Consider the following 25,285-nt stretch of genomic DNA (forward strand, 5'->3'; position numbering starts at 1 on the left):
GCTGCACATTATTACTCATTGCTATACTGTATGTTGTTGCATATCATTACTCATTGATGCCCATCATTAGTTATTGATTTACTGCATGTTGCACATAATTACTCATTACTGCATGTTGCCCATCATTACCCATTGCTATACTGCATGTTGTTGCCCATCATTACTCATTGCTATACTGCATGTTGTTGCCAATCATTATTCATTGCTAAACTGCATGTTGTTGCCAATCATTACTCATTGCATGTTGTTGCCCATCATTACTCATTGCATGTTGTTGCCCATCATTACTCATTGCATGTTGTTGCCCATCATTACTCATTGCTATGCTGGATGTTGCCCTGTCTTGCTCATCATTATCTGCCATGTCTCTATCTGTGAGACACATTAAATGAAAAAAAAGTCATGTCCATGACAGTAAATATAAAGACATCGGCAATACAGTTTATTTTTACTAGAGTAGAGTAGAGTAGAGTAGAGTAGAGTAGAGTAGAGTAGAGTTAAGTAGAGTTGAGTAGAGTAGAGTTAAGTACAGTAGAGCTAAGTAGAGTTAAGTAGAGTTAAGTAGAGTTAAGTAGAGCTAAGTAGAGTTAAGTAGAGTTAAGTAGGGTTAAGTAGAGTAGAGTAGAGTAGAGTAGAGTACAGTAAGTAGAGTAGATTTGAGTTGGAAGAGTATTTTTATTCTGATTGTTCATTCTGCCATCTAGTGGTGAACTGCTGAGTTGCAAGAGGATCACATTGCTTATTTATTACCTCCACCAATGAGTTTGTCTGTTTGTCAAAAAGTCATGAGCCGATTGGGATGAAATTCTGTGGAGTTGTTGGAAATGACAAAAAAAAACAAGTGATTGAATTTTGGAGGTGATCCGTATCATGATCCGGAACCAGGACTTTTTTTAATAAACATTCTTCACCATTGTGGGATAAGGTGAATTTTGACATCCCAGTTTTTAACCTAAGACTAAGACAGAATAGGGGTTAACGTAGTCAGATATTCTATCAGACAGCTTCATCTCTGAGTGCATTTCTAGTTTTACTGAAGTGAGATATCAGAGACACCATGAGATATTAGCTGAACATGTTATTGTCCTGGTCCTCTGTGCCTTCACTGCCTCCTCTGCTATAGAGAACAGTCATGCATTATAATGGTGTAGCCTCTATCCCCAAGAAAAGGGTACATTTTTGTATTACATTACAAATAGCTGAAGCTTTTATCCAAACCAATTAGTTGTTGTTAGTACAGGGTATTGGTTACAGTCCCTTGAGCACTGTGGGGAGAGGGGCCTTACCCAAGACTCAAGACAAAGCTGTTCTCAGATGCTTTCCCCTAGCTTAAATGATATATCATTCTTATTTTTATTTTTTACCATATGTTTTATCTTAATGTTTAAAATGTTCTTTGAGTCTAATTCCTTTCTTTCTTTCTTTCTTTCTTTCTTTCTTTCTTTCTTTCTTTCTTTCTTTCTTTCTTTCTTTCTTTCTTTCTTTCTTTCTTTCTTTCTTTCTTTCTTTCTTTCTTTCTTTCTTTCTTTCTTTCTTTTCGCATTTGTTTTTTGTGAAGCACATTGAGTTGCACCTGTGTATGAAATGCACTATACAAATACACTTGCCTTGCCTTGCCTTACTTAAGGGGGCCACATTCAGCAAGTGAGGTAGGGAGTGGAAGGGTGGGATTCAAACCTGCAAACCTGATCCTGATCTCCTTGACTACTGGGCCACAACTACCACACCTTATACAGTTGGATGGCCTTCTTTGAAGACTATAAAGTATGTCATTATACTTTGTTTTTTCATTATTTAATTTGGTGCGATCCCCAAGTTCCCAATAAAGAGATGAAACATTTGGCGACCCCACAACAATTTCACACATGCATGGGGTCCTGGTCCTTAGTTTAACAAATCATTAACAGACCAGTCAGTGGTATAATAAGAGGAGAAACCGATCAGCTATCTTACAGTCTCTCCCTCTCCCCCATCCTCCTCTATGACAGAGGAACCCTGAGCATGGTACCGTTCCGCCACACTGCTCCCTTGGTGTCCCATTGAGGGCTGCCCCCTTGCAAAGATGAGGCATGAATGTAATTTAGTTGTGTGCAGTGTGTAGTGTTCACTTGTGCTGTGGAGTGCTGTGTCAAAATTTCAATGGGAGTTGGAGTTTCACAAGGGGCTTTCACTGTTCACTTTCACTTACTGTAAATGCTAATTAAATAAAACACTGTTAAGTGAGGCAGCAAAGTTAAATGAATCAAAACATCTGTTTCTGTTTTGTCACGGCCTATAAAGACCTCTTCAAAAAAGTTGTGTCATCTGTCCACAGAAACACGCAAGCACACAGTGGCAGTACTGATTTTCTCACTTCCATCTGCGTGCGTGCGTGCGTGCGTGCGTGCGCGCGTGCGTGCGTCAGTCAGTCCTTGGTGTGAACTCCATACTAGCGGCCAACCTTTACTCATGATCGGAACAAGATGTAAGAGTGATATCTGATAGCTGTGTGAATGACAGCTGCTAAATGGACTGATGTGAGTGTACTAGGGTGCAACTGTTTCTAAATGTTGTCGTTTGATTATGTTTAATGGCATTACTGTGACTGAATGACAAGTCAGAGCAGTCAGAGCATACCCTATGATTGTCACTCCATTACAGTTCATATAGCCTAGGCTTTTAAAAATAAAACATGATCTGATTATTTTAGTGCGTGCGTGCGTGCGTGCGTGCGTGCGCCATGCGTGTGTGCGTGCGTGCGTGTTTATGCACGTATTCCCATGTTTGCTTGAAAGTGCTTTTGGGTGATTGTACTTGTTAACAGGATGTAACTTAATGCTAGTAGTGTGTCATGAAGACAGTGGAGGTATTCAGGAGAATAACAACAAAACTACCCTAGTAAGAGGGGTCAAAACATGTGGGGTCCAGGACTTGGGCCCCACATGGAGCGAGATCCCCACCTTGTTGTTGTGCTCCAATAGTAGCGGTCTCACGAGGGTAGGTTGGTGCAGTACGCACGCACACACACACACACACACACACACACACACACACACACACACACACACACACACACACACACACACACACACACACACACACACACACACACACACACACACATTAGCATGCTTTAGTGCTATCTAGTGGTGAACTGTATGAAGTGCAAGAAGATCGGGCTGTTGTTTATGCTGACTGGAGTGTGATAACGGATAGCAGAGATTACATTACATTACAGTTGCTCTAAGGTGACAGAGGGAAAGCACATAGTTCACAACACACACGCACACACACGCGCACACGCACACACACACACACACACACACACAGTACCTAAAGCCCAATTTACCTTGCAAATCATCTGTTATGTCATGCAATCTCTGCTTTCGCTATCACTCTCCAGTGTATCCAAACAACATGATCATGTTACAGTCAACACGGCAGTAATGGGATGGAGGTTAAATTAAAAGTTAGGGTTTGTGGGATTACATAGGATGTAGATGTAGAACTATGCTCCTCATTGCAACTCTGCTTCTCATTCCCAGATTGGAGATTTTCATGAATGTGTACTGAGTAGGTTCATAAACTGAGTAGGTTATTTGCTGGTGTAAACAAAGTATAGTATGTTTTGCATCAAAATGGTTAACATGGAGAAGGTCCAACTTTTTAAGTACCAAATGTGTCATTCCCCCCCCCCCCCATCAGGGTGGATGTTGTTGGACAGTGCTAATGAAAATTGTAGGGGCATGGCAGCCATATGATGTCAGCTTAGAACAGTGGTTCCCAATCTTTTTCTTTAGGGACCCATGTTTTTACCATTGCAAACTTTGGTGACCCAACCGCCCAAGTGCCTGCACGAGAGGGAGTCACATGATACCCTCTCTTTCCTGTGAAAACTCATTGGAGTAATTTTATTCCTCAATTCGTCTGCGGTCAAATATAGAATAAATGTTTAATAGCACTAACATTTTGTTGCTTCTATGCATATATTAGTTAAATGCTTTGTCATTTATTCAACATGGGCTATATATGGTATTTAAAATTAAACCCCTTAAAATCAAGAGGGCTTCGCGACCCCCTGTGGATCTTTGGCGACCCATAGGTTGGGTCCCGACCCATAGGTTGGGAACCACTGCCTTAGAACATGATGGCATGTTGATTCCTTACGGAGATTCTCCTCCTGAGCTGTCGTCTCTGGTGTTTTACCCCAGAGTGGCATGGCATATGACCATCAAACTTGGAGGAAATGATCTTCAGGTAAATATGTATGATTGACATCATTTTGATGTCATTTGTGGAAATCATTATGGCGTCATAATCTCATTGTATTGCCCAAAATGTCCATCAAACCTAGGTAATGCACATCCATTTTAGTGATTATGTGCTTCAGACCACCTAAATATTCACAAGGATTTCTGATGCTACTGAAAATGACAAAAAATGTGAAAAAAAAATGTGACAAAGACGTCATAGATATGGCAAAGTGTCTTCAGTTTCTTCAGCCCTCAACAGCAGGATACATTATAAACAAATTTGAAGGGCATGATCAGCATAAGACACAAATGCAATGAGAACTAAAATGAAGAAATAAACTTGAGGTGGAATGTGCATTGCTAAGATAAAGGTAGCTATTTGATTGTAAATGTGACATCATCAAATTGGCATATAGTAATTATAATTATTCGATTTAATATTAGATTAGGTAAAGTCATGCTAATGTTATGGAATAACTTTACTATAAGTAGTATGCAATAAGGAGGGTACACTGATGAGACTTAGATCAGTGATTTTTGGTCAGACATACCTGTCAGAAAACCGTTGCCATGGCAACGAAAAAAATGATAAACCTAATCTTTTGGTATCACATTGTAGCTAACTTCATTTTAGTTAAAATCACCAAGTTCCATAGTCAACGCTTACGTTATTCAGGAGTAATACAACATCATAGTAAGTGCGAGCACTTTTAGCCCATTGTGTGAATGTACACATTAAATGTGAACGTAGCCTACGTATTTACTGACACAAATTAAGTCAGCTGATAGTTGGGTTCATCACACCTTTTTAATGTGAGGCATATCAGTCCTTTGAATGCAATGTTCCACAGTACCTTTACACAGCATAACTGCATAGCATAATAGTTCTGCATAACACATAAAAACACCAAATAAGGAAGTGTACTCATGTTTCTGGACACACACAAGACATAAGATCACTAAACAACGTGATTATCTAATCAACATGTGAGCAAATTTGAGGATCATCATCTTGCGGCCGAGGGCCGAGGGCCGTGGCCCAGACTTTCAGAATCACTGAGTTAAACTTTATTACAGGCTCTGGGCCCACATGAAACACAAACACAGCACAAAGATCAATAAGTCAATACACCACACATCCATATACACATTTTATACAAAAAAAACAGAAAGCTAGTGAAGACAAACATGCCAATGTTCCCAGATTTTAGACAGATATGACTTGGATCTACAATCTGAACAATAAACTCATTTGTGAATCGGTCCAGTCTGTTCATAAATTTGAAGGTGAGATATCTAAACATAAACATTTTAAATTTTGTTCATTTCTTTGGGGCGGGGGGTGGGTCATATGGCAGGACATCGAAGCAGAGACAGAAAGCGAGTTGGGAGAAAGAGATGGGGAAGTGCCGGCAATTGACCCGGGCTGGGAATCGAACCCGGGTCGGCCAAATAGTAGACGAATGCCCTTATATACGTATATATGGTAAGTACAACTAGACACAACAAATGGAAAGACGCAACTGTTTCATAAAATAGGTACTTTGATAATATTTACAAAAACACAGGTATTGATAATAGGACATTTTTAGTTTCAGATTTCATTTTCAATGTTTGTAATTTGCATGCAGTTTTATACGCTGGAATCCCTCCCCGTCTTTGTTTTCTCTTTGTTTTCGTCATCTTCCTCCTGTCCTTCAGACTCTGGTCTTTCCTCAGCTTCAGGAACATCACTAACAGCCTGTCTCTGCTTAAACAAGTTTGGGAATTTAAACCGTCTACACCCAGAACCTTTTCCAGAACTTACCGATCCGATTCCAGAACTTTGAGAAGTTGATGTGGACCTCATGGATCCCCGTAGAGAGCTGATGTCAGGACTTGCTCTAGACCTGAAGGAGCTGTAGGCAGAGCTGTAGGCAGAGCTGGTGAAGGACCAGCTGTCTGACTCTCCACTCACTAGGAAACAAGACAAAGATTACATTACATTACAGTACAGTACAGTACCGTGCAATACATTACATAACACTTAGCTAACGCTTTTACCCAAAGCGACTTACAGTTGTTGTTTTCTGTACAGGGTATTGGTTACAGTCCCTGGAGCAGTGTGAGGTTAGGTGCCTTGCTCTTCAACCATGGATGGAGGTGTAGGGAGAGGTCAGGTGGGATTTGGACCTACCAGCCCCAGATTTGAAGACCAACTCCCTAACTACCAAACCACAACTGCCACAGTGGTCTAGACACACTGGTGTCCATACACATCATGCTATGGGTGCGTTCCAATATGCGACCTTGCGTCCTCCACTTGTGCTTGTGGCCTCGTACCAGGAAGTAATACGTTGTGATGACATCACTGACAACAGCATTATATTTCAATATCTCGCAAAAGCTCAATTGCAAAGTCATTTTCTCATTATTAGTCACACAGTAAAAAATATTCCCGTGATGTCACAGTAACTTACTGGCTAATAATTGCATTCATTTCACAGTAGTTTACTGTGGTCATCCTCACAGTTTGCTGTGATCTTCTCACAGTAGTTTACTGTGGCCACACCACAGTAAGTTACTGTCACCTTACCCACACTGCCATGATCCCGGCCCCTCCATTCATCACCACAAAAGAGGTAGCTACCATGTTATTGTGGCACCTCCCATTCCCCACCATGACCGAGACGACTGTGGCATGGAACCACTCCATCACACTGCTCTCTTGAGTTAACAGTCAGAACTATCCATAACTGGTGAGAGACACAAGCATCTGTACTGTGTACAATATTGCAATCATGTGATACTTGTAGTTACCTACATGATACAACATTTACCAGTACGCATAGACATTTTTGGGGGAGAATAATTATACAAAGCTGAATTTTCCCAATCAAGTAAGCAACACAGCAAACAGGATACCTGCTACCACAATACCCACTAGCACCCAAATAGCTAGCCAGCCAACAAACCAAAAGAGGTGTAAGCTAGCCAGCCAAACAGCCGGCTAACCAAGAAACACTCAATTGGTCAGCCAACAAACCAACAAACAAGTTAGTGGTGTAGCTAGCCAGCTACCACACCACTCAGCCAGCCAAAAGAGTCTGTTGTCAGTTAGCCAGCCAAACAGCCGGCCAACAGTCAGTCGGTCAGCCAGCCGGTCAGCCAACCAACTAACCAAGAAACAAACCTGTCAGTCAGTCGGCTGGCCAGCCAGACAGAGATCCAGCAAACCAGCACTGTGCTGTACCATTTAGGCAAGCAACTCAAGCATTAGCCCCGTACGACTTTGTTGCTGTCGACCAACGTTGGCGGAAGCATGTGAGCGAGAACTTGTTGTCACGATGTGAGTGTTATTAAATACAGCACATTTGCAGTCGGCCACAAATATGAACGAGACGATGAGCTCGCACCGGTTTGCTCTACTAACACACCACGTGTGAGGAGTGGGGGGACAGGCAGTGAGGAGGAGCTGAAGTGGGGACCTGCGCAAACTTGTGTAGAGGTGTGAGACCAGACATATACGTGAGTGAGTTGTTGACCAACCAGTTCATGGGCGCGTGACCTCGTAGGCAGTCCGCCGACGAGCGTTGAAGGGGATAAGCAACTGCAGAGGTTGCAAGATCTGACTGCAGCCGCATTCATCCCGCGATAGTTTTACACCATGTGACATGTCACCTCGTCAACGCAACGTCGACGAAATTTCGAAGTTTGACAGGAAATCTAACCGTCATGCAGCATTTTCATCCAGGATGCATTGCTGTCTGCATGCGCATGTCTGCGTTAATGTCATGTCGAATGTACTTAATGTGACAGTCTGAGTTTATATAGAGGTGAAAGTTAACCATGTGACCAGAGTAATCAGGCATGTGGCAGCTGCAGGCAGTTGTGGCAGTCCTTTGTACTCAGGTGAGGTCAGGTACTAATTGACAGATTGATTGGGCACTACCATTGTTCCTGGTTGATGGTAGGCAATGTCAATCATGTTCTGCAGCATATTTGAATTTTAATTACTAGGTGCCAATATTCTGATTTAAAATTGGATGCTGATGTTTGGGCGTGCACATACAACACAAAAGCATTAGCAGGTGCCAACTGAAAAAAGTGTATGTGTAGCACACTGCTTGCAACTTCATTTATTGGAAGTATAACTAGCAACATGTCCTATCATAGACCTTCTAATTAGGCCTGACAATTAATGATTACAAGCAATCATGACCTGGAGCCATGATGTCACTACCCAAAGTAACACACAGATACACAACATTGGTTGATGTCTCTAGGGCAATGTAGGGTCTGGAGGGATTTGAACCTGAAACTCGCTGGACTTCATTTTCATTTCATTTTCATTTATTTAAACTCGAAGAATCATTGAGGGCCCAGCCCTCATTTACAATGATGTCGAGTAAAACAAACAATTGCACATATAAAATCATATATAAACAACGAACATACACAATACACCATAAATCATATAAGAGGTAAGAATTAAGACAAACTATGAATTAAAACTTATGAGTTAAAACAAGTGCAAGTATGTGATAAAAAACTTCCCAGTGTAACTTTAAAATGTTCTAATGGCACAAAGGCTTGAAGACCCATCCTTTGTTGTAAGTTATTCCAAACTGAAGGTCCACAGACACTAAAAGCTGTTTTACCCAGTTCAGTGCGGGCATAAGGGACCTCCAGTAAAAAATTGCTGCTGCGGGTTTGGTATGGGTTGGAGTGCCAAACTAAAAGAGATGAAATATAAAATGGGAGTTTGCCAGTGAGGGCCTTATAAATAAAAATAAAATAATGCATGTCCCTTCTGTGAGAAAGTGGAGCCCACCCAACTTTATCATATAACAGGCAATGATGTGTACTATATGGATCCCCAGTAATAAAACGAAGAGCTGAATGATAGACAGTGTCAAGTGCCTTCAGATTAGAGAGTGGTGCATGTCTGTAAATAATATCACCATAGTCAAGGGAAGACAGAAAAGTAGCTTCAATTAACTTTTTTCTGCAGAAAACAGGAAAGTGATATTTATTTCTGTGCAGGAAAGATAGCTTTTGTCTGAGCGTAGTGACAAGACAGTCAGTATGTTTCTTGAATGTGAACTTGTCATCTAGCCAGATTCCCAGGTACTTATAATGTGATACTCTCTCAATAACAGACCCATCTAAAGTAGATATATTAAAATCATTTTTCATGCCATGCTTAGATCGAGTAAAGACCATACATTTAGTCTTGCTTACATTAAGTAGAAGCTTAAGACTAATGAAGGCATTTTGTAGGATATTAAAAGACTGCTGCAATTTCTCCAAGGCTAGCTGTACAGAATCTGCAACACAATACAAAATTGTATCATCTGCATATAGATGAATAGAGCAGTTGGAAAGGAGAGAAAGTATGCTATTTATGTACATGGTGAAGAGTACCGGACCTAATACTGAACCTTGTGGGACCCCCTTGGTTATTAGCAGGGGGTCAGATTGAGTATTACCCAATTTTACAGTATGGTGTCTGTTTGAAAGGTAGCTCTGGAACCATTTACAGGCACTTGCATTAAAACCAATACCAGGCAGAATTTGTAGAAGCAGAGAATGGTCCACGGTGTCAAATGCTTTGGATAAGTCCACAAAGATGGCAGCACAATGTTTTTTCTTGTCAAGAGAAGTGATAATATCATCCATTACTTTAGTAGCAGCAGTAACTGTACTATGTTTAGGCCTAAAGCCTGATTGGAGAGGGCTCAAAATATTATTGGTATTTAGAAATTCTTTGAGCTGATCATTTACCAACTTCTCTAGTATTTTTGAGAGACACGGTAGCTTGGATATTTATATACTTAAGCCCACCTCCCTAACCATTAGGCCAAGGCTGTCACATAGTGTTTTCAATCAATCATGGCCTGGAGCCAGGAAAAACCTGTTGTAACAGCACAATAGTTAAAGGGTTTATGAAACGAAAACAAAGTAAAGGAATTTGACTATTTCCATGACAGATTCTGAAAGTTCTAAGCCTTGTGAATAAAATGGGATATTGTCTGAGTGATATTTTGTCCTAAAAGTCATGTTAAAACATTCCCAAAAAGTGTTGTTTACTTTTTTTCGCGACATGCAAATTCTATGCAAATGATATGAGTGACATAAAAGGGGAAAGTTCACCTCATTCCACCTTCAGATCAATGGCGGCTAGTACCAAACCAAAGCGCAGTGTCAAGCAGTGTGTTGCTGGAGGGCCGAACGGTGCCAGCTGCAAAAATGGCTACTTGACAGAAGGAATATCTTTGCACAAGTTCCCTTCTCTGGAGAGGCTCTGAAGAAGACAGTAGTCGCAACGCGTCAGCCCGTTTAATTAAAGGCTTTTTAACTTCACCAGCAGTGTACCTTGGAATCTTTGGCAGACCTTATCAACAGCCACAACTGGAGCTAAGTCTGACCATAATTTAAGAAACTTTATCTCCTTGAGCCAAAGAGCACCTGCTAAAGAGACAAAAGTGAAGCAGCACTCCTCCATGATCAACATTCCCCAGTGAACAGTTGATTGTTTTAGCATACAAGTTCCCTTCTGTGAAGAATGATGGAACTGTGGCCGACAAGGAGAAGACTAAAACAAGGGCTCTGTGGATCCAATTCGTACGCAGGCACCGGCGTGGTTTTGAAGCAAGCTCGTGGTCACTGTTGTGCTCGGCACATTTCCACCCCTCGTGCTTCACCACAAATGTGGAGATTGCGGGCATGGTTAGACTGAAGAGAATGCTATTGCCTCAAGCAGTTCCATTGACATCGCCGGCGTGCAGACTGAAACTGCCCCCGTAACTGCTCGGGCACGAAGACAGGTGAGTGCACTGCTTTGCTTTAGGCTACTCGTTTTACCTTGTCTATCTGCTTTGTATGTTGTTTTCAGGAAAGGGTAATGCACATTACATGCCAAACCGATGCGAATGCTCTCAGGATATGCACTTTTTGTTGATTGCCATTCAACTGGTCAATAAATTGGTTTTGGGAGGATATCCGCGCTTCAGCCTCCGTGGTGCTCTCGGTCGAGGACAGCCAACTCACAGACTGGGCTACTGCTTAGCGAATAAACGGAGATGCAGGCCTACTTTGAAGCGTTTGATTGTTTGTTTTTAGTATTATGGTGCACGTGTGGCTGACGTGTCGACACACCTCGTCCTCAGAGTCAGGCTGAGGGACATGCGACGCCTGTGACTTTGAGCACAAAAAAAAAAAATAATGATAAACGCTAAAAATATGTTGAGGCCTCAGGCTATCTAGGGTGTTTTTCGCTAGCCCAATGTGATATATGCAGGACTTGGTTGGTTGAAATAATTGGTTCGTCTGTAGCCTGCCACACTGATCATACTGTGTAGCCTAATACCTCCGTTTTTTCTCTAGTTGATGATATTTTTGCATGTACATGCGCATTTCAATCACACTATATCACGCAATTGAATCAAAATGCACCCCATTTGTCAACAAATACACACGCCACGTCATCTTTGGGTCATGGCAAAGCGCCCTTAGCAACCGTAACCATAAACAAAACGAACTGTCAGGCTATGTCAACAATCGTCACTTCGCCTGTCAGACATGTCACTTTCTGCAGATGTATCAGTGCCTCTGAAATAGATTTGTGCTGCTGTTTTTTTTTTCTCATGAGGTTGGATATGTGGTTTTTCGACACGCTGATGTTTGTATCAGAATTTTGGTTCCTTTATAAGATATGGGTCCATCAAATGTGTGTTGTTTTCTCAGGTCGCCATACTAGCAAACCAGGGACTTTCCTCTATGACGTCACAGCCCATAGCTCATTAGTCAAACCAAATTTCACAGAATTCACACTTTGAGTTGCCATTTTCACAAGTTCCTCCAGGATGATTGGGTTCAAAGTCTCATCGATGCTATCAGAAAAAACAAGGCTTTAATGGGAATGACCGTTTGTTTTCGTTTCATAACCTCTTTAACTTTGATATGACGAATTCACAGTATGTTACTGTGAAATGAATGCAATTATTAGCCAGTAACTCATTGTGAGTTCACAGTAAGATATTGTTACACACTTGAAGTGGGCGAAAGTTCAATGGGAAGGCATGTCAGTTGGGTTGAAGGCTGACGCCTTTACTCAAAGTGATATACAAATATACAACATTGGTTGCTGTCCCTAGGGCAATGTAGGGTTAGGAGGGATTTGAACTTGCAACTCACTGAACTTAAGTCATTAGGCCAAAGCTGCCACACTCTAAAAATTATATAATTTGCTAAAAATGTCAATGAAAGGTGTGATTGTAATGAAGAGTCCAAACTGTGTATGACTGAAGTTGTGCCCTGATGCACTAATAATTCTATAAATGCTCCACCCACACAGTAGTTTACTGTGATGTTTCCTAGTTCATCACTTTGGCATGCTGGTAATCTTTGAAGATCACAGTAAAATACTGTTAGGTGAGAAATGGCAAGTGATACAATGATTTTAGAGTAATTTGCTGTGTGCCATGTGACCATCACAGTAGCATAGTGTACCAGAAAATCAGAGTAATTAACTGTGAGATTTCACAGTAAATTACTCTGAAATCCTTGTGATTTTTACTGTGTAGTTATAACATTAGTTATTTGTGAAGCACAATGATGTCAGTGGAGTGTCTGGTATGGGTTCCGCATATTTGTGTCTTCCCCATTTCATACCATTGCTGTGCTATGTGGATTCCAATATTCATTTTTCCTGAATTGGTCTCACCCAAATTCCTGTAATGCTACACACAACTCTGTGTGCAATCTGTCCAAACTGGCTGCCTTGTGAAATTATACCCCCACCCCCAGCCCCCAGCCCCCAGCCCCACCTCAAATCAGAGCCAATTCAATTTGAGCATTTCCAAAACCTTGATGCCTCTGGTTTAAGGTGAAGGTCATACATCCAAATACACCCACATCATAGCCATTTAAATGCTTGAGTCAGCATGTCCCCACTGGAAGCAGAAGAATAAGGAATGGCAAAACTTTCTCACACAAAGGAGGAATGATGTCTTTGCTGCGTGCTTTCCGTACAGGCTGCTGTTCATCTGGTCCTGTGGGTGATCTGAAGGAGCTGTACGCAGATGCAAAGCTTCCGGCAGACCTGAATGAGCTGTATGCAGAGCTAAAGGACCAGCTGTCTGAATCTCCACTCACTAGGAAACAAGACAAACACACTTATTGGGAAAAGGACCACGGTGACCCACAACACCAGACAGTGGTCTGGATACACTGGTGTCACACATCATGCATTCAATATGTGCTACAGCTGCTGATACCTGAGATAGATACTGTTTTCTTGTACACATCATTGTGTGAAGCACACGGGCGTAGGTTTAGGGGGGGACATTTGTGACATGTTCCTACCAGTATTCAAGGGATATAACATAGTCCCTACCAATTTTACCCATATTATTTTAATGTATCAGAAATCTACATTGATTAGTTTAATAGTTCAATATACAACAAAGTGGTAACATCAATTTAAAAGCATTTTAACATGGTTGTTTGTAATATGATATGAGAGATTCCGATATTTATTTGAAGCTATGACGACCCATGTTGCCACTATTGGGTGCAACAGAGTTTCAGGTGGAACTGTATAGGTGTTTCATTATGAATGTGAGCTTTATAAGGCTCAGATACGACAAAAAAGAAAAGGGCGGACATTAGAAGTTATTTCCCCACCACAACAGTAGCCTATACAGTGCAACCAGGGGGTCATCCCTATGTTCCCCGGGTCCTATGTTCCCCGCAACTGGGGAACGTTGGGACTCGTTTTTTTTTCAAAAAAGGGTTCTGTTCCCTGCTGCTTCAAAGTAGACCGCTGTCGCATGGCATAGCGCAGGTTGTTGTTGCACCTCTGACAGGTTAGGTTTAGGGATAGTTTTGGTCAGGACACAAATTTACAACTCAGAAACACTGCATTACTGACAGGTTAGGTTTAGGGATGGTTTTGGGAAGGGCACAACTTGAAAACTCGGAAACATACAATGCGGGGAACATAGAACCCTTTTTCATACAAAGACAGGGGAACATAGGACCTGGGGAACATAGGACCCGGGGAACATAGGTACGCTCCCGCAACCAGAAGGGTGATATTTATACGATGCACTGATATAGGTACCACGCACTGATGAAGGCTTGATAGCCGAAACGCGTTTGCTTTTGGACATGGTGGTAATCTATAGAGACTTAGTTTGTGAGTGCGGATTTTTCTTCTTTCAGTTGATATTTATCACGCATATTTCTACACATTTCTAACACCAAACACCTCATATTTTGCATAGAACACAAACGACAGTCATGTTCCCAAAACCATTTCAATCTTGCCAGGCTGTGCCATTTTGCAAATTATTCCGTGTGATAGAAATGCATTTTGAAGACAAACAAAAGGCTACTCTCGTTATATGCTTGCTCATATCTACAAACATGTAGTGCTTGCCGCGTCATGTAAAAAGTTTAGCAAAAGGAATTCATTTTGAGTTGTGACTCCTCTGGCATTCTGAGAATAACACGTGTAGATATTTTGTGGGTAGCGTTCTCTCATGCGCAGCTTCTCCCAAGCTTCTTAAAGGAGCCGCCGCCCTTTTTTAAAATCAGTGATAGAATGACTCTCTCTCTCTCTCTCTCTCTCTTCACTGCTACGTATGTCCAGGCCCTAGAAATGCTGAATCGTTGAAGCAATCTTGTTTAAATGTTTGATAGATGTCTCTGTATTTTACATGTACCACTTATAGCTGTTTATTTTGGGAAAAGGAGATGAGCCCTGGTCTAATGTGCCACCTGGCTTACGAAATCCTCTTACCAAGACTTAGGCCTACCTTTAGTCATTATTTTGGTAGTGTGTATTCTGAATGAGCCATTTTAATATAGATCAATCTAGATCAGTCTGGTAAGTACATTGAGAATAATTTAGATAAAAAACAATCTCTGAAATTGGGGGGCTATTGTTAGTCATATAAGCATGTCTCATCTAGTCAGAAGAATGAGGAATGGCCAAACTTGCTCACACAAAGGAGGAATGATGTCTTTGCTGCGTGCTTTGCGTACAGGCTGTGGTCCCTCTTCCTCTGGACCTATGTGTGATCTGAAGGAGCTGTATGCAGATGCAAAGCTTCCAACAGATCTGAATGAGCTGTAAGAAGATGCAAAGCTTCTGGCAGACCTGAAAGAGCTGTTTGCAGAGCTGTTTAAGGACCAGCGGTCTGGATCTCCAATCACTGGGAAACAACAGAAACAGGAATTATTATGAAAACATGCTAAACACATGAGGCCTTTAGGTTGTCTGCAGGGTGTCTGTTTTGGTGGTGTCATTTTACATTGTATAGAGTGTTCATTGTCTTCTATATGCAGTTGTTTTCTATGAAGGCTATTAACGCCATATCCCTGGAAACTTTTCGGAAATGTACTCTGCAATTGAATTGAGTAAGCACAGATATACAAAACACAAACTATTGATATTATGCAAATAAAATGATTATAATTATGAAGAATTGCGGTTTCAAGCCGATTCATAGTGACCTTCCCAGTGCTTGAAATTCTTAAATGAACATGGCATTTTTGCCTAAAGAAAAAAAGTGTCAAGGTATAAATACTTACAAATCTCGTAAAAATTGCCTCTGTTCCCTGCCACCATCTCCTCTATCTTCTCCATCAGCTGCGTTACTTGCATGTGGTCATCTCTCCTTTCGTTGTTGAAAACATTATATCTGTTCCCACATTTCTCTACCAGCCACTGCAGACTCTCTCCTTCACTCTCAATGTGCTGCTCAATGGGTGTGTCTCCCAGCCGGTCTCCATGGGTGAAGAGCACCATAGTGTGACTCCACACTCTCTCACCCAGAAGCTCCAGGTGTTGCTGCACTGATCTTCTCAGTTTGTCTGTGAATGATCTATTCACACCTATGATCAGCAGCAGAGCGTGGGGTCCAGGAGGGCAAAGAGACAGAATGAGCTCAATATTCTCTTTGGTCATGCAGGCTGTTTCATCTGTAATGAATTTATTCCATCCTGGAGCCTCCACGACAGTGATGTGTCTACCTGCTACTTCCCTGTATCTCTTCTCAGACTGAGCCGTTCTCCCTTCAGTATCAAACTCCTCTCTGCCCAGGATGATGTTTCCTGATGAACTCTTCCCAAAATTGCTGTATCCAATGAGCACAATTCTCAACTCTGACAAATGATGAGAATCACCTGACAGGAAGAATGAGAAATAGAATATATTTTTACACTAAGGAAAGACAAAACAGTCAAAGCGATACTGCATGATTTCTGAAAAATAGCTCTTATTACACCTCCCCTTGAGTTAAATAATAAGGTTTTAATTCAAATCAATTTGACAGGTATCCTGTTCTTCTAGCCTTTCTCTGAGTCTGGCAAATTTATTGTTGACACAAGCTTGGTATCATTTTGAATCGGTCCCATAAAAGTACATTTTATATGGTGGCTTGGAGGAAATTTTTTGATGCCAGTCTCAGGCAAGAGCTGTAAGAACAGGGCAAAGATAAAACTCAAATATTCAACTCAAGAGGAGGTTTAGCATATTTCCAGAAATTCTGTGATATTTAAATGTCCAAACCTTGGTAAATACATTTTAATACAATTAAAAATTGCCTAAACTTACCCATCAGTGATCTGAGAAACTCACTATCCATCTTCACCTTCATCATCCTCTCTTTCCCCCTCTCTTCATATGTTCTCTTCTTCTCCTCCAACTCTTCCCTTCTTAATCTATTCATCTCTTTATACCATCCTCTGTTTGCTGCCACCATCTCTTCTATCTTCTCCATCAGCTGTTTGACCTGCATGTGGTGATCTCTCCTCTCGTTGTTGAGGACATGGTATCTGTTCCCACATTTCTCTACCAGCCACTGCAGACTCTCTCCTTCACTCTCAATGTGCTGCTCAATGGGTGTGTCTCCAAGCCAGTCTCCACAGGTGAACAGCAATATAGTATGACTCCAAACTCTCTTACCCAGAAGCTCCAGGTGTTCCTGCACTGACCTCCTATGTTCCTCTTTGAATGAACTATTTATACTTATAACCAGCAGCAGAGTGTGGGGTCCAGGAGAACATAGAGACACACTGAGTTCAATCTCCTCTTTAGTCATTTTGGGGGTTTGCTCCAGAGTGTTATTCCACAACCATCCTGGAGCCTCCACCACATAAATGCGTCTCCCTGCTACTTTTCCTTCTCTCTTCACACAGTGAGCCGTTCTCTCTAAAGTACAAACCCCCTCTCTGCACAATATGGTGTTTCCTGATGAACTCATCCCGGCATCTCTGATTCCCAGCAGCACAATCCTTAATTCTGACAGATGGAGAGAAATACCTGACAGGATGAAAGACAGGTGAGGCTACAATTCTATTGGAAACATTTCATATCAGAAGGAACATCACATTTTATTCATGCAGTCAGCTGTAACTACTGCAATAAAATGTGAGATTAGACAAAAACAACAATACAAGTTTCAGTAGTGCAGCCTCACACATCATGATCTTCTTTCCAATGACTACGTATATTTCTCATCATTTATTTTCTATTTTTTAAACAGGAAGAGTCCCGGTGAGCAATAGCTCTTCTTTTACAGAGTCCTGACCAGCAAGTTAAAAGTAAAAAGAAGCATGTATACGTACAATGAAACACAGCAAAACATAAGGACATATACAGTCAATCCGGAAAGTATTCACAGCGCTTCACTTTTTTCACATTTTATTATCTTACAGCCTTATTCCAAATGCTACAAATGAATCTCTGTTGTCAAAATCCTACACAAATTATTCCATCATGACCATGTGAAAAACAAGTTGTCTTGACAGTTTTGAAAATGTATAAAAATAAAAAACAAAAAGAATTCATTTTTACAGAAGTATTCACGGCCTTTGCTTAATACTTTGTAGAACCACCTTTGGCAGAAACTACATTCATTTTTTTCATTTCGAAATGAAAAGGGAGGTCATCAGTGTGTGTTTCAACCTTTCAGTACATTTTGAGTCTGCACCTGGCTAAAATAGATGGGTGTGAGTTTTGAATGAAATCCTATGGAGAGTATCATGATCTGCTTCTGTAGTCACAGTGCATGTTGACATGCATGCTTCTTTAGGTGTAATTCAGATTTCCAATGTTGACGGCATCCATACATCGTCAAACCATGTCAGTCCCACAACCATGCTTGACTAGCCAGATGATGCACTTTTTGTGTAAAACTCACTTGTTTACCACCACACATGCTTGACGCCATCTGAAGCAAATCTGCCCTTGGTTAAGTAGCCTAGTAGCCTGGTTAATTCGGCTAATTCGGTTAGTGTAGCACGCCAGTGCCAGTGCACTTTCAAGGAAATATTCATGGTTCACATGAGCCACCTGTTAGCGTCTCTCGGGTGTGGGCTAGACAGAGGCAAACACATCACTCGTGATGTGTGTCAGTTGCCTTAATGTTGAAGCCGCAGCCTCGTGGGCATGGACGGTCTTCCTTTCATTTAATTTCATGTTTATTGTTATCTCACCCGAATGATAATTTTGGCGTTACCGTCTACGGCAAACCCACAGGATACAAGTAACTGACTTCCCTGGATAGGTGAAATACTTGTGTTATTCCAGGGTAACCGCAGGGTATCCAGTAGTATCAGCAGGCATGGGGGGAAGAGTTTGCACGCTTGAGGCTGGCCATATCACTCGTGCCGCGCATAGGCCTACTGTACATGCTACGCCTGCTCTGCACATGCCAAGGATGTGTGTTTTTTTCTTTTTTAAATCTTCTACTTTTCTGTCATTTCCCTGGCTGGATGTAGAGTGCCTTTGCTTATGCTAATTGGAAATTGATCAAAAATTTTGTGAAATGTTCTAATACTATTTTGATATGAAACAACACGTGCTGAAAACCAAATACAGTCATTTCTGCTTGCACTGCTTTGAACAAAACAAGAAGTTGGACCCTTTTTTGAATTTCATCGTTCCAAAATAGAGTATTGAATGAATGAAAAAGTACAGGGACCAAGTTTGTCCATTTCCATTTTTGTTTTGTGTTTTGTAAATTAGGTTTCACATTTGCAGATATGTTTTATGAAATGGTAATTTGCTTTTTTGTTTAAAGTTTGTATTTGTGTTTCCTGAAATGTAAATTTGTCTCAGAGTTTGCATTTGTGTTGTGTTTGTCACATTTGCAAATGTGTTTTATGAAATGATAATTTGATTCTTTTTGTGAGCGTGTATTTAAAAAAAAAAAAAAAAAAACAGTATAAATTGTGTTTTGTCAGATATTAAAAAATGTTTTGTGTATTGTAGATTTGTGTTGTTTTTTTACATTTGTTTACATAGGTGTTTGTTTTAAATTTGTACATGTGTTTTATGAAATAGGAATGTTTTTTTTTATGTACGTGTGTAAAGACAATTTAATTTTGTTTCCAAACTTGTAACGTGCATTGTAATTATGTAAAAAGTGCTTGCCCCACAGGGCCACCGTAGATATAACTGTAAAATCCTGAAATTTGGAAATAAATAAAAATACTCGTTTTAAAAATGTATCCCAACTCACCAATCTGTGATCTGAGTGATTCTCTCTTTCTCTTCACCTTCGTCATCCTGTCTTTCACTCTCTTTTCATCTTTCCTCCTCTTCTCCTCCAACTTTTTTACTCTCCTCCTCTCCACCGCATAACACTGTCCTCTATTTGCTGCCACCATCTCTTCTATCTTCTCCATCAGCTGTGTGACCTGCAAGTGGTCATCTCTCTTCTCATTGTCAAAAACATGATACCTGTTCCCACATTTCTCTACCAGCCACAGCAGACTCTCTCCTTCACTCTCAATGTGTTGCTCAATGGGTATGTCTCCAAGCCAGTCTCCATAGGTGAACAGCACTATAGTGTGACTCCACACTCTCTCACCCAGAAGTTCTAGGTGTTGCTGCATTGTTTGTTTAAGTTTGTTTGGGAATGCAAAGTCAGCAGGTATGATCAGCAATAAAGCATGGGGTCCAGGAGGACACAGAGACACACTGAGCTCAATCTCCTCTTTGGTCATGTTGGATGATTTTTCTGTACTGAATGTGCTCCATCCTGGAGCCTCCACCAGAGTGACGTGTCTTCCTGCTACTTCCCCCTGTCTCTTCACACACTGAGCTTTTGTCCCTCCAGGATCAAAACCGTCTCTACCCAGGATGGTGTTTCCTGATGAACTCTTCCCGGTATGTCTGTATCCCAGCAGCACAATCCTCAACTCAGCGAGATGAAGAGAATCACCTGGCAGGAAGAAATACAAGTGAGGCAGGAGTTTTATTGAAAACATTGTTATCAATATTCCTAACTGCCAGACAAAACACACATTCATACACATTCAGCTCAAAAATGAGACAATAATATCAATGTTGTAAATTCTACATATTTCCAGAACAATTTTCAGCATCTGTGTGGCATAAAGGTCCCGCTTTCGACAGTTAAATCTTCACTGTAGTAGAAATGCAAATTATATGACATTTACATACAATGAGAATCAACTATTTTAGCATTTTAAAAGCATAGTGTTACACATTCATTTTAAAAAGATATATTTTTTTCAAAGCTCAAACTCACCCATCAGTGATCTGAGTGAGTCTTTCTCTCTCTTCACCTTCATCATCCTGTCTTTTCCACTCTCTTCATCTCTCCTCCATTTCTCCTCCAACTCCTCTATTCTCTGTCTATCCATCTCATAACACTGTCCTCTGTTTGCTGCCACCATCTTTTCTATCTTCTCCATCAGCTGTGTGACCTGCATGTGATCATCTCTTTTGTCATTGTTGAGGACATGATATCTGTTCCCACATTTCTCTACCAGCCACTGCAGACTCTCTCCTTCACTCTCAATGTGCTGCTCAATGGGTGTGTCTCTCAGCAGGTCTCCATGGGTGAACAGCACTACAGTGTGACTCCACACTCTCTCACCCAGAAGCTCCAGGTGTTGCTGCACTGATATTCTGTATATCTCTGTGAATGCTTTATCCACATCTATGACCATCAGTACAGCGTGGGGTCCAGGAGGACACATAGACACACTGAGCTCAATCTCTGCTTTGGTCAAGAAGGATGTGTATTCTCTAGATACAGTATTCCATCCTGGAGCCTCTACCACGGTGACATGTCTCCCTGCTACCACTCCCTGTCTCTTCACACACTGAGCTGTTCTCCCTACAGTATCAAACTCCTCTCTGCCCAGGATGGTGTTTCCTGATAAACTCTTCCCACAGTCACTGTATCCCAGCAGCACAATCCTCAACTCTGACAGATGAAGATGATGAAGAGGAAGAAGGAAAAGTGTCTTCAGTTCTATTAGCTACATTTTTATCAACAGTTTCATAGACATGGAGCTGAACCATAAACCAATAATATCTACACAGCAAATTCCAGGGAGTTAGAATCAACTCTGAGGGTGTTAGTCTTAACACTGTGAAAGTGTTTATATCGTTGCAATCTTTACAGAGTTAATTAGAGCATGACACAGGAGTGGATTTTCACTCCTGTCCTGTCCCGCTCCCAGAAAAAAATCCTGTCCTGCCCAATCCTGGTCCAGAATAGGAGAAATAAATCCTGTCCTGTCCTGTCCTGTGTAGAACGACTCCAAATGCTGCCCTCTCCTGCTCAAAAGTACTCCCAATCCTGTCCCACTCCTGTAGTTTTTTTTGTGTATGCGTTACCTGTATGCATATTTGCCTCCTAGTAAGCAGTTGTAGCCATAATAGCCGATACAAATATATACAAGCTGATGGGGGCCTGGAGAAACCCTGGGTAGCCTAATAGAAAAACTGCATTTTTCTATTTTTTAATTATTATTATTTGGCCCTATTATTATTATTATTATTCATATCATTATTATTATACTACAGGAGGGGGGGGATCTAATTCTTCATACACTAATAGCCTACAGTAGGCTATATGCCATTTCTCTGTGCAACAAAAAACGGGGAGGAAATCAGAAGCTACAATTAATAGTAGGCTGGGCTATTGTAATGGATTGGATTGGAATTGGAATTGGATTAGTTGGACTAGTCATTCAGTAAGCATGAGTTTACATAGGCCTAGGTCAACTTCATGATGCTGGTTACTGGTTAGGCTACTGAACTAGTAGCATGACTAAATCTAAACATAGGCCTACAAGCTAATCCAACGGTTTCATGGCAGCGTTTGACACTTAAACACATGGGGCGAAACTGCGTGTTCTAATTAAACAGGGAGGCGGAGCAGTAAACTTCCTTTGTTGGATGCGCTTTTAGACACTGCGATGCTTGGCCAAATTGACACAGTTTGCGCACACTGAACACTACTTCTGAATCCTCCTCGCACAATATCTTGACTACTTTGATTACGATTGCATTCTGTGCTAAAGTAGCCTCTCTTTTTCCTGTTATCGCGGAGGTAATTGGGAAATGCCACCGGCAACGTCTTTCGAGCCTCAAACAGTAGTTCTACAAGTAGCTATTTTACTATCAGATTGTTAGCAATGCAAACTCCTGCCCCCGCATTTGTATGTTTTAACCAGCAGTCCATTTTTGAAAAGCTGTAAGAAGTTTTGGCACAGCACATACAAATCAACAGCGTCAAAGAAGGATGAGATTAAATGAATCGTGTGCGCTTTGACTTATGCCCTCTGTGTGTGCGAGCTTGAGTCTGTTCTTTCTCTGGTCTGTTTGCTATGGGGACAGAAGTGGCTCAACCATAGCTAACACAGAATTCAACATTCAAATAACATGAAGAACTGTTTTTTAAAGCGCATTCCCACTGATCCAATATTGACGTTGTCGGACAGGCAGTGTAGGCTATGGGAGGACCTCTCAGCGAATCAGGGAAAATGCGCAGCTCTCGCATTCACTTAACCCCTTAAGACGCGGCTTTATACATTTGTTGTTACCAGTATGGTAATGACAAAGTCGTGGTGCATTACTAAAGGGCCTGTGTTGTGTCATAGTATTGTAGTGCTATGGTAGTTACATTTCAATGACTATTACAGTGTGCCACTGGAGGTATGGCACGCATGAAGGGGCTACGGCCAGGAGCAAAATTGCGAATGAAAAGGTTGAAATGGCCTACATTCAGAACAATCATCTATATTGGCATTCCCGCTCCTGCCCGCTCCCTTCCTGTCCTGTCCCAATCACGACATGGATAAAAGTTTGACTCCTGTTTCACGTGAATCCCGCGGGAATCACGCGTCCCGCAGCAATTCCCGAAAAATGTCATTCTCTAGAGTTAATATAACTCTCCCTGTGGGAGCTATACTATCTACACTGTAAAACCTTATAAGTTGAGTTTACTTACAAAAACCCAGAAAAGTGGTTGCCCTAGAAAAACTAAGTAATTATGAATGATTAAACTTACAATCTTTTGTGACCTCAACTGTTGTATATACTCATTATATGTAAAAGTTTAAGTTAAATGTGCTTAAGTCCAAATTGATTAAACCTACCATCTTCCACAGTAGTAACTGTTATCTATAGTTATTGTATGCAAAATTCCCAGTTTAATGTACTAAATTCCCAGTCGATTAAACTTACCATCATTCGTAAGATTAACTGTAATGAATTATTTTATTTAAAATTTGCAGTTTTCCATCCTTTTCCATCCTCACAGTTTACTGTGATCTTCTCACAGTAGTTTACTGTGGCCACACCACAGTTAGTTACTGTCACCCTACCCACACTACCATGATCCCGCCCCTCCATTCATCACCACAAAAGAGGTAGCTACCATGTTATTGTGGCACCTCCCATTCCTCACCATGACTGAGACAACTGTGGCATGGAACCAGTCCATCACACTGCTCTCTTGTATTAATAGACCAAACTATCCATAACCACTGAGAAATTCAAGTTTCTGCAGTATGTGCAATATTATTACCATTTAATTATTGTAATCTCCTGGATGATAGTACATTAACCAGTGTGCATAGAATACTCTAGTTGAGCATAATTAGACAATCCTGAAATGTCAAGCAAGCAACACACCAAAAAGGATACCTGCTACCACAATACTCACTACCAACTAAATACCTAGCCAGCCAACAAACCAGTCCACCAGCCAACCAAAAGAGTCAGTTGTCAGCTAGCCAGCCAAAGAGCCGGCTAACCAACTAACACTCAGTTAGTCAGCCAACTAACCAACAAACAAGTCAGTTGTATGGCTAGCCAGCTAACAAACCAGCCATACAGTCAACCAAAAGAGTCAGTTAGCCAGCCAACCAGCTGGCCAACAAACAGTCAGTTGGTCGGTCAGTTAGCTCACTAACCAACAAGCCGGACAGAGAGTCAGCGAACCAGTCATTTAGGCAAGCAACTCAAGCATTGTGACAGTCTGAGTTTTTATAGAGGTGAAAGTTAACCATGTGACCAGAGTAATCAGGCATGTGGCAGCTGCAGGTAGTAATTCAATGAACTTGTAACAGTCCTATGTACTCAAGTGAGGGCAGGTACTAATTGACAGGTTGATTGGGCACTACCATTGTTCCTGGTTGATGGTAGGTAATGCCAATTATGTCATGCAGCATTTGACTTTCAATTGTGCAATGGCACTTCACAAGATAGCCTAATTTTACTAGGTGGCAATATTCTGATTTAAAATTGGATGCTGCAGCGTGGCCATATTGTCAGTTGAAATTTGAAACGATCTGTTAACATGAAACGCACTGCAGGAATACATTCAACTGCCCACATCTGGGTAGAGGCCAGTTGGTGCAGCCTGAAGAAAAAGAGGCGGGGTCATAACCAAAACTTATGAATTTAATCCATTCAACTAAAACATATTCATCTGAACAACTATTTCCTCAAATAAGTTGTCAATACTCAGTATTCTTCAGAAATGCCATCAAACTTCTATTTTTTAGTGCATTTTAATTAGTCTTGGTAAGTACATTTGATGTCTGGGTTTACAGTGTAGGAAGTAGGTGGTGATCTGTGTAGGCACCTGGGTGATGGGCATATGGTTTTTCACCAGTGTGAGACAGACCATGCCTCTGGTTGCTCAACTGGAATAAAAAAACAAACCACCATCAACTCAATAATTCTGCCCAGAAATTGGACTTTGTCTTGTACATTACCTGTCCAT

General features: G+C 41.2%; 2 protein-coding genes across 2 annotated transcripts in view; both read right to left on the reverse strand.

Annotated features, from left to right (window-relative positions):
• The window catches only part of LOC134461464 (uncharacterized), a 28,838-nt gene extending 12,214 nt beyond the window's left edge, over positions 1-16,624 (reverse strand). The window contains exons 1-4 of the mRNA XM_063214394.1: positions 16,609-16,624; positions 15,816-16,409; positions 15,227-15,436; positions 13,208-13,369 (exon numbers count right to left, since the gene is read on the reverse strand). Coding sequence (XP_063070464.1) covers positions 13,208-13,369; positions 15,227-15,436; positions 15,816-16,409; positions 16,609-16,624 — 982 coding nt within the window. The remainder of the gene's footprint in view (positions 1-13,207; positions 13,370-15,226; positions 15,437-15,815; positions 16,410-16,608) is intronic.
• A 27-nt stretch (positions 16,625-16,651) lies between these two features.
• On the reverse strand, positions 16,652-25,285 carry LOC134461465 (GTPase IMAP family member 8-like). The gene is made up of 6 exons (XM_063214395.1): positions 25,278-25,285; positions 22,833-22,878; positions 20,786-21,476; positions 19,751-20,455; positions 16,965-17,547; positions 16,652-16,700 (listed from the first exon to the last, which is right to left on the reverse strand). Exons 1-6 carry the CDS (start codon positions 25,283-25,285, stop codon positions 16,652-16,654), a joined length of 2,082 nt encoding a protein of 693 aa, XP_063070465.1.

This window comes from Engraulis encrasicolus, chromosome 13 (genome assembly GCF_034702125.1).
Source record: "Engraulis encrasicolus isolate BLACKSEA-1 chromosome 13, IST_EnEncr_1.0, whole genome shotgun sequence".
In the NCBI taxonomy this organism is placed as follows: domain Eukaryota; kingdom Metazoa; phylum Chordata; class Actinopteri; order Clupeiformes; family Engraulidae; genus Engraulis; species Engraulis encrasicolus.

Excerpts from the sequence above, each read along its gene's own strand:
- LOC134461465 (XM_063214395.1), bottom strand. Across the intron at positions 21,477-22,832 it reads CAAGCTCGCACACACAGAGG|CTGTCAGAGTTGAGGATTGT; the intron begins GCATAAGTCAAA and ends CATCATCTTCAT. Across the intron at positions 17,548-19,750 it reads ATCACTCAGATCACAGATTG|GTATTTCTCTCCATCTGTCA; the intron begins GTGAGTTGGGAT and ends TCATCCTGTCAG.